General features: G+C 51.5%; 1 protein-coding gene across 1 annotated transcript in view; it reads left to right on the top strand.

Annotated features, from left to right (window-relative positions):
* The window catches only part of CD9 (CD9 molecule), a 32,925-nt gene extending 18,777 nt beyond the window's left edge, over positions 1–14,148 (top strand). Inside the window, exons 2-8 of the mRNA XM_044226922.1 lie at positions 2,476–2,578; positions 8,819–8,916; positions 9,635–9,709; positions 11,493–11,591; positions 11,725–11,814; positions 12,347–12,430; positions 13,577–14,148. Of these exons, the coding sequence (XP_044082857.1) occupies positions 2,476–2,578; positions 8,819–8,916; positions 9,635–9,709; positions 11,493–11,591; positions 11,725–11,814; positions 12,347–12,430; positions 13,577–13,642 (615 nt within the window). The 3' untranslated portion in view covers positions 13,643–14,148. The remainder of the gene's footprint in view (positions 1–2,475; positions 2,579–8,818; positions 8,917–9,634; positions 9,710–11,492; positions 11,592–11,724; positions 11,815–12,346; positions 12,431–13,576) is intronic.
* Positions 14,149–15,012: the final 864 nt, after the last annotated feature.

The raw sequence follows: 15,012 nt of genomic DNA, 5'->3' as shown, positions 1-15,012 counted from the left end.
CACTGGTATGTGTAAACCAGAGAAATGATTGGACTTAACACAGATTTGGCTCAGGGTCCTTGAAATGATACAATGGAAGAGGTCTAACCATTGCAGGTGTGTTTTGGGTACCCCTGCTGTTATCCATGGAATCATTCCCGAAGAGAAATAATTGCACATAATCGAGAAAGCATAGAGCAGAAAAGACAGGCCTCTCCTCAGTCCCAGGTGTTCTCAGCTATAGCACCAGCAAGAGGGAGGACTGAGGACAAGGTTTGTGGCCAAGCTTGGACTGAAATTGAGACCTCCCTCCAGCCTATAGTGTTCTCAGGTTAACATGATCATGTCCACAGGGAGGCCCGCGGCCTAAGTCTCCCATAGTCCAGGGCTCTCATTGGGCCTCCATATGTTGTGGGGCGATGAGAAAGTATTGCCGTCTTTCCTTTAACTCTTCCAGGACCCCAGGGGAGCTAGGCCAGGGCCTGATCACCACAGTCAGGACCCCACTTAGTGTGTACTTGTCCTGGACTCAGTGCACGGGGATGGGGATGTTGGAGCTGGCCCCACCGTGTCCCTGCCCCAATGGTGGCACTCCTAAGCCAGGAGAACCCAGTCTGAACCAGGGGACCCAGGCTAGAAATGGGGGAGAGACGCCTACTTCTACACCACCCTCGTCCCCCGCCGCTGGAGCTGTGTCTGCTGCCTTTGGATTAGGCCAGGAGGCCCTCACTCACCTGCAGGTCTTTTGTGAATAAGAAGGAAAACTTGGCACCGTGAGTTTTTCTTCTCTGCACTGTGTAGCTATGGGTCACCTGGTGTCCTTACTTCTTACTGATGTTTAGTGTTGCCTTCTATCAGATGAGAGCTAAGAGGAGATGCTGAATGACTGTCCTCCGCAGGGAGGGGTGCAACCCTGGGGACCTGAGTGCTGACCGAGTTACTCTCACAAGGCCCACTTGGTGGTACCCCCCTTCTAATGTCATCTCTTTTATTTCTACCCATACATAAATGGTAAGGAGGGGCCACATGTCACCATTCCTGTTCTACAGATGGGAAAACTGAGGCAGTAGAACCCTGAGCCAGGAATTCCAGAGCTGTGGATACACAGTGCTGGAGGTGTGGGCAAGGGTTTGACCCCACTGCAGGCCGAGGCCCTGGGTCATCACATCCGCTGTCGCCGCCTCCACCCCACACATCTGCACCCACTGCCAATTCCCCGGGAAAAGGAGAGGAGCAGACAGTTACAGAGAGAGAGGCCTGGCCTCACCATGGATGGCCCACTCCCAGGGCAGAGAACCAAGCTCCCTCAGGAGCAGGGGCTCTGACACAGGGCACCTGTGTCAAGGAGGGTGGCCTGGGAACCACTCACTCCTCCCGTGGGCTCTGCAATGCAGCCTGGGAGTCACTTTCACACAAAACCCAGGCCGGGTGAGAGACGAGGGAGCTCAGCTCTACCCTGGGAGTCGAGGACCGCTTGGCCGGGGGCCGCCTGCACAGGCCTCTAGTTCAGCAGTGACAGGCGGGGATATGGCACCTTAGTTGTACTTCCTAGTGGGAAGCTCTGCCCTTCAGGGTCCAGTATCTCAACTTGCCCACCTACAAAATGGGATTTTGGGGAAGATTGGGGGATTACTCACGTATCTTACCTGGGGAAGATTGGGGGATTACTCACGTATCTTACCTGATGTTTATAAGGATCACTCGTTTGGAAGCGTCTGCCTAAAACCGAGAATGGGTCCGGTCAGCCTCTAAGGTTTGTCAGAGACAGAAGGAAAGGACAAATGTGGGCCACTCCAGGGAGACTCTGCTGAGTCGCTTACTGAGCCATGTGATTTCGTGAAGAATCACAGCTGCCCTCATGCGTGCTAGACTGTGCCCGCTGAGCATCTGTCGTCTTTTTTACCGTACAGTGCATATACGGAGTAGTGCATGAAACACGAATGGTTTAAAGCCTCATTACGGCGTCAGTATCCACAGCACCACCACCCAAGTCCAAAGCTAGACTGTTCCCAGTGCCCTAGACCCTGCCCTTGTGAGTGCTATTCTCTCCCTCCCCCTACAGGGCACCCCACACTTGACTTTATGATAATTGCTGTCTTTTCCTTTTCCTTTGTCATTTACATGGACCCCTAAACAGTAAAGCGATTTGTAACTATAAAGAATCACACTGCATGTGTTCTTGTGTCCCTTGCTTCTCTTGTTGGACACCATGAGATGTGCTCATAGAATTGCATGTGGCTAACCGTGGCCCATGTTCACGGCTGGGTAGTGTTCCAGCATTGTTCTGCCGCTGGGCTGCTGGTAGGTAGTGGTTCCCCACCAGCTGATATTTTTAGCAAATGGATTGATCCCCACACTGTCTGCTGTTACTAGCAGGTGCACAGTGAGAGGCAGAGACCGAGGGTGGTCCTAGAGCCCTTTGCAAGCCTCCCTTCCGGTGTCATGGTGCTGTGCTCCCCTGGCAGGACTAATGCCCACATCTGGGATATCTTGCAGCTTGCCGGAATCGCAGTCCTTGCCGTCGGACTATGGCTCCGATTCGACTCCCAGACCAAGAGCATCTTCGAGCAAGACAGTCAGCCTTCTAGCTTTTACACAGGTGAGTGGGGAGGAGGCGCTGAGTACCTCCTCTTAACTGAGGAGATTCTGTGTTGATCCAGGGATTGGCCTTGGCAAAGACTTTTCCTCTGGCAGACCCCCCCACCCCACCCTTGGCCTGTCCTGTCCTTTTCAAGCCACGCTTTGTGCAGTCCAGCCCACAAATTTGCATTTGACTGTTGTGGTTTCTTTTATCATGCTGACTAAATTTGGCATCCTGACCATCCCCCCCCCCAGTTGGAAGCTGGCTGTGCCCAAGTTGCTGCCACTCTTGAGGTTTTAAGAACCTCTGTGCTTGTCCCTGACCCTCTCTTGATGCCCTGTCTTCTTAATCTTACTCAGTTCCTTAATTCAAAAAACTTTGTCCTGAGCATCCAGACTACAAGGAGTAGGAGAGGTGAGCCCTGCCCACTGTGCAGATAGGGGCTCTGAGACCCCAGACCACCTGCGTCCTGGATCAGACAGTCAAAACGAGTGAGAGTCTAGCAGAGATGCCAACCTGGCAGACCTGGGGGGGGGGGCTAGTTAATGCCGCTGGTATTCGAGGGCATTTGGCCGGCGTTTGGTTTTATTTGTTTGTTTTCTGAAGTGCTTTTGCTTTAGGGCAAAGGTTTGCACTTTAAACAAAAATAGACTTAGCAGCTTACTGGACATCTTTTTATATTTTCTACCATTATTCTGTCCCTTCCCCCCACTGCCAAGGCTTGTCAAATGCAATTCCCCAGTTTCTAGTCAACTCACAGAATACAAAATCCCACTGCTCTTTCTGTTTTGGGATAGGAAACACTCATTTACGAGAAATAAGAGCAGCCCCCTATTTTTAGGACGATGCTGCCATGTCATCAGGCTCAAAGTGTAAGTTTGGTCATTTCCTTCCCACCCACCAAAGAAGTTATTTTAAAAAAAAAAAAAAGATGGAGAACACAGCCTGAAGAGAGTGAGCCCCCAGGCCTTTTGGAAGGCCGCAATGGCTGGTGGGCACAGGGACCCCCTTCCCGCCTCCCAGATGCACCTGGGCCACTTGGCTACGGCGCCTGGCACGGTGGAAGTTCCCCTGCTTGTACTGCCTGTTGCTGTTGTTTTGGGGATTTTTCAGGGTGTGTCTCCCACTTTCCGGAAAGAAAGTGAGGGAAAGAATAGCACAAGTATGTTTTCTGAAAAAACTATGCGCATGCATGCACGCGCGCGCGCGCGCGCACACACACACACACACACACACACACGGAGTTTTTAGGGAGTAGGTCTCCAAAGTGCCCAGACTTGTTTTAGCAACAGCATTTTTGCAGGGTGGCAGGGGAGGGGGGCCTGGAATGCTGCCCTGTGGAGAGGAAGCAGCATAGGGGTGCTGTGCTGAGGGGGACCTGACCCGCTCCTGCCCTCCTCCTTGTCATGCCCGGGAGCTGCGAGCCCTCTGGGGGGAGACAGGAGAGCAGATCTGTCCAGGAATGGAGAAGCAGGTAGCAGCGTTGGGCCCGTGTCCTGAGGAGAGCCTGGCCTCCTGCTCCGCTGCCATTGTCCTCTGCAGAGTGCCTGGCAGGCTTCGGTCTTTTGCTTCCTAGGACTCTGGCTAATTCCCCATGTTTCTGGATCTGGGAGGTGAGTGGAGGAACCGGGAGGAAGACAGCTCCTCCTCCGCAGGTTGCTTGCTGTCTCACGCGTGTTGTTACGTGATTTAATCCTCGTAACTCTTTAGGATACGTGAAATGATTCCCACCTTATCAATGAAGGAACCAAGGCCCAGGGATTAGAGAACATGCTGAGCTCGTACCTGTCAAGAGGCAGGGCTAGGATTTGAACCCGGGCCTACGAAAGCTGTTTCTTGGCCTACCCGTAGTAGATTGAGGGGAGGACTCCCCATGTAGAAAGAGAAAGTATCTCTACCAACTGGATGTTCCCTGTTGGGGAGGTGGGCAGGGAGGAGGCTAGTCTGGCCTTTGACCTCACCCAAACTGTAGTTGGGGGAAGGGAAGCGCCCAGCACTGGTGGCCCTGGCCAGCAGGTGACAGGTGGGGAAGTCACGCAGGATGGCAGGAGAGTGAAGAGCACATGGCTGGAGGAGCCATGGCCTTCCTCTGGGAGTCACAGGGTGCAGGATGGCCATGATCCTACACAAAGTGACCAGAGGCACAGTCCCAAAGAAACACGGCGATCCCTAGTTGGAGGCCAGCGACCACTGCTCCCTTGGCTCCAATAGAGGAATACTGGCACTTTGCTTCCCTGGGAAAGAGCTCAGCTTTGGAGAGTGTGTTCTGCTTGCAGAAGCCCTACAAAGGAGGGCAATGCAAGGGACACTCAAGCATCCTCAGACAAGTGGCCACTTGGGTCTGGCTGGGCCTTGCACTTCACCGAGTGGGCTGGGAAACCGAGTCACCGTCACTCATGGGCAGAGGGCCAAGAAGGCGTCACCCTTCCCCCTTGAGCTGTGACACCAGCCTTTGTATTGACCCATGCCCCCTCTTCTGGCGGAGTGCCCGCTCCACCCCTGCCGATAGTCTGGGCATAGTGGGGTGACCTTACCTTGCACAGGGGGCCTCCCCATCTGCCGCGCAGCCCACCAGCCAGCCTGACCACACAACCGGCCCTTCGGAAAACCTGAATTACCCCGGGGTGGGTTTTCTCCAGGGTGGGCAACGGCTTTTAAAATAGAGAAAGAATGCATAACCAGTCCGAGAAGCAAGTGAAAAAAGAAACTTTCCAACATTCACAACAGTCAGTAGTAAATCCGGAGCAGCTGATGGCCTTATATGGGCCTTCTCCCCAGTTCAGGCCCTGGGAGATTCAGCCCGTCAGCAGTATCCATAATCCCAGGCTGCAAATACATTGGGGAACTTTATTTTCTTGGTCCCAGGCCAGCAGCCCTTCTTAACTCCTTGGCATCCTTCCAGAACCATAGCCACTGACTGAGGGCATCCTGGGGCCCCAGGCAGAGGCTATGGATGTCCTGGTCCACCCTTCCCTGGGACCATTCCTCTTCTTAGGACAAGGTGCCTAAGAGTTTCCAGGGTACGTGGCTTTTGCCCTCAACGAGCTTGCGGCCTCGGGCGCTTGGTTGCTCTGTGCCCAGTTCTCCCCAGCCTGAGACTGGCAGAACTCACACACCCACAGCCTCTCCGAAACAGAAATATACCGTGCTTGGCAAGTGGGGCATCACCGTGATGCTTATATTAGTGAGAACGGCCACCTACGGGACAGAGCGGGACCAAGGGAGAGCCACTGGGGAGCCACGTAGGGTTCCTTTGAACCCCTGATTGGGTATTTGGAGACAAGAAACTGTTGTTGTCAGTGGCAAGCTGGGGCCGGGGCAGGAGGCTGACGTGTCCCCCTGGAGCTAAAGCCCAGAGCCCTGATACGCAGGTGAAAAGAACGCTCAGTTTTGTGTATAAAGGACATCCCGGCATATGCTTCTGCTCTACCAAAGGTTTTTCTTCTCCTCTGACCAGGCCTATAATGTCAGCCTGAAAACAGAATCAACAGCCCTTAAGCAAATTAATACAGTAATCCTGGAGAAGGCTCCGTGACGAATAACTTTTTCCATGAGTCAGACAGAAAGCTAACATTCATTTGTTTTGTAAAGGGGAACGCTTTGTCATTTGTCATTGCCAGCCTTTGCTAACAAGCTCAGGATGTAGGCTGGGAGCAGCCTGTCCAGAGGGAAGCCCAGCAGGAACCTGCGAAGAAGCAGCCAAGCCCTCCAGTGGTTCCATGGCTTCCGAGGTGGGGGAGGGGGCCTGTTGCCCAGGAGCCCCCACTGCAGCTTCATGGCCACTGCTGAAGTGCCTGTCAACAGCCCCCCCGGGAATTGCTTATCTTCCTCCCCAGCCGGAGAGGGTGAAGCCAAGACACCCCCACATCTGCAGCTCTCCAAACAAGATACTACACCAGTGACCTTTGTCCTGCAGTCTTCATCTGCTGAGCCCAAAAATGAATATTTACCATTAACCAGAAAGCAAGCCCATTAGGAGGAGAATCCATCGCATGCGCTCTCTTTCTCTCTCTCCCTCTGCAGAGGGAAGTGCTTTTTCCTTTAGTAGCTCTCCATGCAGCCAACCCAACTCCCCTGACATCTGCCAGGGCTGTCCTGGTTTACGAAGCGGGGTCTGGACTTCACAGAAGACATGTCCACCCACTCCCACTCCGACTCTGTTCCATGTGCTTGCAAATCCTTTTGATCTCTTAATACCCCCTGTGTATTCAGCCCTTGCTGTGGAGCTCAAAGGAGTGACCTCATCCTTCGTTGTCTTCCCCCGATGAAACGGGGAGAAACTGGGGCCATTTGACTGCCGTGGCTCGCCTGTGTCCCTATGGCAGGGCCACCCCTCCCGCAGTGCCCGTGCAGTGCGTGGGGCCACGTGGCCTGTCTGAGTCCGGCCCGCCGTCCCCACACTGTCGGACAGCCCAGGAGGCTAGGACTTGACTCGAGGACAAGCTGCATTTGTCCCCATGCCCAGTCTGGGCCGGGCATGCACGGGAACAATACCCATATTCATACGACGAAGGGGTTTGCCAGTAAACCCACGTGACTTGACATCACGACAGATGTGGGGGGGAAAGGGGAGAGACACAAACGCTCCGTTGTGTGCGCTCCGCTCGGGGCTGCCCGGGAAGCTCAGCTGCAGGCTGCACGGTTTGTTGCCTGCAAAGCCTCAGCTCTGGACTAGGGGTGCAGATGGGGGACAGTGAAGTCACTGTAACACCTGCCGAGGTTCTCACTGCACTGTCCCGTTGTGCATTGTGCGGAAACATCACAGACACACTCTCTCAGCTTCAGCCAGCACTTCGGGGAAAGTCTCTCTAGTCCCAGTGAGTAGGGAGGGATCAGCCAGTGTATAAAGATGCACCGCGGTGGTTCTGAGTGACGGCCCTCTGACCCTCGTATTACGCAGAACCGCGGCAGCCAGCATTTGTTGTGCACCTTTGGCTCCTGTGCCTTCGTCTGCACTGCGAGCCCTGAGGTGGGCATCGTTCGCACTCCCGTCTCACAGATAGAAGGTCGTTGCTCAGAGAGAGGCAGTCGCTTTCCCAGGGTCACAGAGCTGGCTCTCAGGCCCCGACGTGCTCTCCCCACGTGACAGGAGCCCCTCTCCAGATTGAACAGAACTCGCCTGCCAGACAGGGAGGCTCGGGACCTCTCTGCCAGCTTCCCCATGGGGCCTCTGCCCTGGGGAGTGGGGCAGCTGTGACTTCTCCAGAATAGGACTACCAAGACTGGCCCCTCTGGGCCTTCCCTGGGGTGTGCCGGAAGGAAGGACGAGGGCAAGGCTCCACTGTGTTCCCCTCCCAGGGTTTTACACCATGTTGGGTCCAGGCAAAAAGTCACTGACCTTCTCACTCAGATTGAGGACTTTAGAAACTGTGTCCTCACCCTCCCTTTAAAGGAGGATCCTGTTCACCCTTCACCTGGAACAAATGATTTGCAACACTAAAACCTCTTCAGTGTGCTTTAAGGGATGTTTTGAAGTTTTCTAGCCACCGGACTCTCATTTTACTGATAAAGATACCAAGACCCAGAGAGGGAACGTGTCTTACCCAAGATCGCACAGCACGTAGTAGCAGAGTCCGGATCAAAGTGGGAGGTCTTCTGACCCCAGGCCTATGTTTTGCTCCCTAGAGCAAATACTCATTCCTTGGCCAACACGTGCCCTTGGCCTTACGGACCATGTGTGCCTCACTGCCCCCCGGAAGCAGGGCAGGGAGGCACCCCTTCTGGGAATGAGGCAGAGCTGGCCCACCCTAAGCAGGGCTGTTTGATCACCGCAACCCCTTCCTACCGAAGCCTGCACTTGACACACTCTTCTGTCCGGGGGAAGCCAGGCCAAGACTCCTCGGAGTCCCAGGAAGTCAGTCCCAGTCTGGAGGGTCTGTTTTAATTGGTGTGCATGGATTCATCTTGCTGGAAACAGCTGACAGACTGGATCGGTTTGTGTCCTGAGTCAAATCTGGGGATTTCTGTGGATCTCTTTGTCCTGGTTAGGGGGACGTGAGCACCTTCCAGAAAAGCGAGGGTAGGATGGAGTGAGGGCTTGATGGGGTGGGGTCCTAGAAGACAGACTGGTGGGAAGGAGACTTAAGAGCAGAGATGGAGGAGGCTGTTTTGAAGGATGGGACACTTCTCCCCTGACGGAGGGGTGATAAGGATGGGGGCACAGCCCAGACTCTTAGGGAGGGGATAAAGGAATTGCAGGACATATCTGGGCCTCCACACTATTGACTCCCTGCCTTGCCCTCTGTTCTCTCCCCTCAGGAGTTTATATTCTGATTGGAGCCGGTGCCCTCATGATGTTGGTGGGCTTCCTGGGCTGCTGTGGAGCCGTGCAAGAGTCCCAGTGCATGCTGGGATTGGTGAGTACACCATCCACTCCCCACAGCCACTCTGACCCCCGGACCCCTGACCCCAAGATCTCATAGAACACATGGGGTGGGATGGAGTGAAGAGGGTTCCCTAAGGGCTTGAGCTCTCCTCAGCAACTCCACTGCAGGCCCCGCCCCATCCTCCTACAAGGCAGCCATCTTGTCCTCCTCCCCCGAAGCAATGTCTTGCTCCTCTTCCTTTCTGGAGCCTCTCTCTCTTATCACTTCCCTTAGGCGACTAAATGCCAGGACTTTGTTTTCCCCTTTATCGAGGACCACGTTTGCTTTTTTTCCCTGAATCCGCAGGTACCTTTGCTTTCTCTTATTTTAAGATTTGTTACAGTTTTCTTCAAATTCCACAGTATATTCTCTCTTTATTTCCTCAAATTCCTGTGGTTTTTCTGAGTGAGTGATGGGATTTTATCACTGACTCTTCATTAACACCTTAGAAGTACCAGTTCTGGGTTCAGCTATGCCCCGTTCTTTCCTCCTGAGGAATCTCTTCCTACCACTGCTTTCACTCCTCACCTTAGCTAAGGCTCACAGTTTCATAAACTTCTCCCCTGTCCCTTCTAGGGTGTTCATTTGTGCCCACAGATGCCCGACCCCCAGAGACTTCCCATTCTTCCTTGGTCTCCAGAATACCCTCTAGTTGCTCTCATTGCCTGTCTGGGATTTCTCCTCATCCTATCCCTTCTTTGTCTTCTAGTTCTTCGGCTTCCTCTTGGTGATATTTGCCATTGAGATAGCTGCGGCCATCTGGGGATATTCCCACAAAGATGAGGTAGGTTTCTCCCATAAGATCTCTTGGGAGTAATACAGGTTTGGGAATTTGGAAGTGGGAATGATGAGGGCGGACGGGTGTCCCAGTTGGTCACTTCGGTCAGCTTTCAGCCATCGCACATGCCTCTTATTTCACCACGCTCCCACGTGCCCATCAGAATGTGATCTCCTCTAGGAAAGGGGATGTGGCTGTCCTGCCAGCCACTCCGTCCAGTTCCGTGGATGGTGCTGGCACATGATAGATGTTCAGGAAATACTCACTGGGTCTGTGTATGTGTATGTGTGTCTCACACATCAGCAGCCCGGCCCCCATCTCCTCTGGAAAGATGGCTTAGGAAAACAAGACTTTGTGTGGGCTGGACCCACCACCACCCCCGCCCCTTCACCTAGTCTCTGAATATGTGCCTCCATGAGCTGAGTGCTGTCCAGACCCCACGTGAGTCCAGAGATGTGCAAGCTGTGGGCCCCCCTTGAAGCAACTGCCACCTGGGTGAAGGATATGCATAAGTGTCATAGAAGTCATTTATATCCAGAAGTTCCAAGGAGTTGGAGACGGTAGCATGCCAAAGGGAAATCTCATCTGGCTTCATGGAGAAGTGGGCATCAACACAAGCCTTGGATGAGAGAGAGGATTTCAGGAGGAAAGTTGGTGGGAGACTGAGTACTTTTTTTTTTTTTAAAGATGTTTATTTATGTATTTATTTGAGAGAGAGAGAGAGGAAGCAAGCCTGAGCAGGGCAGGGGTGACAGAGGAAGAGGGCGAAGCACACTCCCCACTGAGCTGGGACCCCCAACATGGGGCTCAATCCCAGGACCCTGGGACCGTGACCTGAGCTAAAGGCAGCTGCTTAACAGACTGAGCCACCCAGGTGCCCTTCGAGGACTTTCTTTTAAAAAAAGACAGCTGAACATGGGCTCCCACGGGGAGCCACTAAAGAGTTGTGGGCCAGGATAGGCCACATCAGAACAGTGTTTTAGGAAGGGCTGTCTTGGCTTGTACAGCAGCAGCAAGTGCAGGGAGACTGGATGCCGGGACCCCATTTAAAGAGAGAAAAAAATAGAGATTTAACGGTCCAGATAGAAATGCTGTAACCATGGAAATAGGAAGGGATGCTAGTGGAAGCTGCTGAAGGAGAGATTCTGGATGTTGGTCAGGGTGAGAGACAGGTGTTGGTTAAACTAGGGTGTACCCCGGTGCAGAAGGAGAATAATTGTCCTTCATATTATAGTTGCTAATACTTATGCCAAATTTACTCTGTACCAGACACCGTGCTAAGGGCTTAACATGCAGCATCTCCTGTAAATCCTCACCATAACCCCTGAGGCAGAAACTCCTATAATCTCCATCCTACATACGCAGAAAAGGAAGTACAGAGAGGTTTGGTAATTTGCCAGAAGTCACACAGCCTCTAAGTGACGAAGAAACAAAGGGAAGCCTGAGGAGCTAGACTGGTCAGGAGTAGGATGGTGTTGTTACCGTTCTTTAGACTGGGGAAAGTCCATTTTGTTCACAAGTAGAAGGGAAGGAGCCAAGTTGGGTGGAAGGGACCAGCCAAAGGTACAAGAGAAGAAGGGAAAATGACCAGAGTGAGTTCCTAGGGATGTGGGAGGAGAGGAGAAGGGCCCTGGAGGCTCTGGGAGAGGCAGGACCGGTCTGGGAACTTCAGTCTGCAGGGACATTCTCTGAGCACAGGAATCTGTTGTCTGAGCAGGAACAAGATCAAACAGGTGACATTTGTCCAAGAAAAGGCCCTGTCTGCCCCTCTCTTTTCTGCCCATCCCAGGTGATTAAGGAAGTCCAGGAGTTTTACAAGGACACCTACCACAAGCTGAAGTCCAAGGACGAGCCCCAGCGGGATACCCTGAAAGCCATCCACTACGCGGTACGTCATCCCCGCAAAAGTTCCTTGGGCGCGCGCATGTGCACAGGGACCTGAGCACACCAGACCCGGCATCTGTGTTCTGGTAGTCTGCGTTGTTCGTCTCTCTCACCTGTCCCTGCCCTTCCCTCTGCAGCTGAACTGCTGTGGCCTGGTTGGTGGAGTGGAACAGTTTATCTCTGACATCTGCCCCGAGAAGGATGTTCTGTCAACCATCACAGTGAAGGTAAACTCATGTGCCCCCGCCAGCTGCTCTGGACCAATCCCACCAGGGTTGACTTGAAATCCTGCCCTCTCCTCCTAGGAGTTCTCCTCCTGTGCAAGGGCCCCTCAGTGGGTCCATCTCTTTTCTCCCTTCCCCTCAAGCCTCTGCTTCCTCAAGGGCAGCAGAACAAGGACCAAACCAGGGAAATAATGAAATATTTAAATGTGCCAACAGTTCATAATTGGAAGCTGGACCTAATGTCCAAACTTCAGAATAATCAGAAGTAACCTAGTGGCCTAATGGGAGCTAGACCCCAAAGCAGGGGCTTACCCTTCTTCCTTCCCTTATTTCTTACCCAGACTTTAGGGACCCACCTCCATATCCCTTGGGTCTCCCTTCCATCCACCAGCCAGGACACCTGGGCACTCCTATCCCCCGTCCTTTCTGGGACCTCCCAGCATTCCTGGTGTGAGACAGGTGCTATGGGAGGGAGGAGGTACACTCACTGAAGCAGGGATTGTGTGTGACCTGAGTCCTGGTTTGCCCCCCTCAGCCCTGCCCCGAGGCCATAAAAGAAGTCTTCCACAACAAATTCCACATCATCGGCGCGGTGGGCATTGGGATTGCGGTCGTGATGGTGAGTATTGAGGACACCAGGAGGGAATGATTGTCTTAGTGGTTAACATCCATGAAGCACACACTCTGGCCATGGAGTGTGTTAACTCATCAATTACTTTATCAACTAATTTAATCCTCACCATACCTATGAGTGCGAGCTCTTGGTATGCCCCTTGTACAGACTAGGGAGTAGAGAGACAGGTTGAGTTGATCAAATCATCTGAGCTCATGTGTGAAGCATCTGGGATTTGAGCTCCGTACGTCTCTCTCCGGTTTGTGTTGGCTTACCATCAAGGTTCAGGAGTAAGTGTAAGGTGATGCCAGTGCTGCTGGTCCATAGACCACACTCTGAGTAGCGAGGGTAGAGATCACCCAGACCTGTTAGTTAGCCTGGGATAATCTTCAGGACATGTTTTTGTTATGCACCTGCTGAAAGTAGTTCAATAGAAGTTACATGGATGGGAATTGTTTCACGCACACACACACACACACACACACACACATCCCATAGTCTGAAAGGCATCCAAAGGTGGACAGCCAGAAGGAAGATTCCAGACTTGAGATAATCTACTGTCCTGCTAATCAACACTCCCAGAAACCATTAAAGGGCAACCAGGATTCCCTGCAGTCACCCCCTCTTGCCCCAAAAGGGAGTAGTAAGAACCATGTAGGGGACTTAGCTCTCCTCTGCCCCAGTAAGACTATCCCAGAAGTGAGAATTACTTCCTTTCTTAGTGGTTATTTACACCTAAGAAAGGCTTGAGGCCACTTTCAGCAAAAACCATTACAGTACTTCTTAAAATGGAATATAAAACAGAGACACACACATAGGTGGAAAGTAGTACAAACCTGTTTGGATCATTGGAATATCTGCCCTTTGAGCATTAAATTGAGCTCTGAGCTTATTTGTCATGCTCTGGAAGTTTCCTCAGGGAAGTGGCTTGTGCCGTTTACATGAGCAAGTCACCGCAGACCCGCAGAACCCCAGCAGTCAGTGACTCTTCCTGTTACCCAGCCCCCGTCTCTCCTTCGGCACCCCTCAGTGTGCCTGGCCCTGTGGTCACTATCCTTGTTTGTCTTGGCCCGGATGACTCATGTCTTTCCTCTCCCTCACCCTTCCCTCGGCAAAGCCTCCCTGTTCCTCATGTTCCCTTCTGTCTTCTAGATATTTGGCATGATCTTCAGTATGATCCTGTGCTGTGCCATCCGCAGGAGCCGAGAGATGGTCTAGAGTCAGCTTGCACCCCTGAGCAGGAAAGTCCAGTCCTGAAGATTGTCGGTTATTTTCTTGGGGTTCTGTTTTTTAGCTTTGGGAGTTTTTTTGTTTTGTTTTTATTTTTGTTTTGGGGGGTTTTTTGGTGTTGTCTTTTTCTGTTTTTTTACTTTTTTTTTTTTTTTTGCCACTAACCTTAGTATTCATTCTGCATTTCTAAACAAAGAAGTTATTCCATGTTTGTCTTTTTAATGCTTTATTCAATATTGGTATTCATAGTTGAGAGATTTGGGGATTTGGTTTGCTTTGGTTTATATTTTGTTGTTGTTGTTTGTTTTGCTTATTATGTTAAGCAGAAATCCTGCAATGAAAGGTACTATATTTGCTAGACTCTAGACAAAAGATATTGTACATAAAGAGAATTTTTTTTGTCTTTAAACAGATAAAAAAATGTCTATCATACTTAATCAGGTTGTAACTTATGTTGAAGACAATTTGATACGTAATAAATGATGATGACAATATCCTGGACCAGTTTTTGGTTTTTGTTTCCTGTATATTTTGAAAGCTATTTGTTTTTCAGATGTCTTCTAACCTCATTTATTTGAGAATTAGGTTGGAAAGTTGGTCTCCCTACTTGACTAATGAAGAAAGCAAGACAGGAAGGGATTTTGATCCCACATCACACAGTTGTTAATAGAGTCTGTACCAGAACCTAGCCCATGCCTCTTCCTTGTATCATAGGTTGTATGTCGGGAAGATAGCAGTAAATGTGACCTCCCTGTTGGCGGGGGACTTAGTTTTCTTCACTGCTCTACCCCAAACACCTAGAACCTACTGTCTCTGGTGTGTAGTGGGTGCTCAATAAATATTTGTTGGCAACTATTATTTGTTGAATAAATGAGGGCATTTGATCAGGGAGGCAGAATATTAAATGTTAAATATTATATATATTATAATTTACATTTTATATATGAGTGTGTGTGTGTATAATTTGCTACACGGATTTGACCTTGTACGATCATTAGAGTTGTTTGCATAGTCTCTTTAAGACCATTGGCTTTGCATCAGACACAGGAACTTGATGTCCTTGGGGAGAGCAAGAACAGGCCAGAACTCAAACAGGAGCTTGAGAAGACAGACAACTCTGTGTCAGTTCTTGTTCCTCTGATGGGGGTATGGGTCCCACTGAGGCTAGCACTCTGTGTTAGAGCTAAACACGGGCCAGGAGCTGGAGGAGCTGACATGAGCCAGCAAAATAAGCAACAGTTTTGTGTGAGCTGCAAAATGTCTCATTACCTTTCAGGCCTCCCATGTGAGGAGGGGAAAAACCCACGGTTAGCGTGCTTGCATCTCATTGCTATTCTGTGGCCCCAGGAGCCATATTA

The sequence above is a fragment of the Neovison vison genome, chromosome 12, assembly GCF_020171115.1.
Source record: "Neovison vison isolate M4711 chromosome 12, ASM_NN_V1, whole genome shotgun sequence".
NCBI lineage: Eukaryota > Metazoa > Chordata > Mammalia > Carnivora > Mustelidae > Neogale > Neogale vison.
Note: the sequence above shows the minus strand (reverse complement) of the source record. Positions and strands in the feature narration are given on the sequence as shown.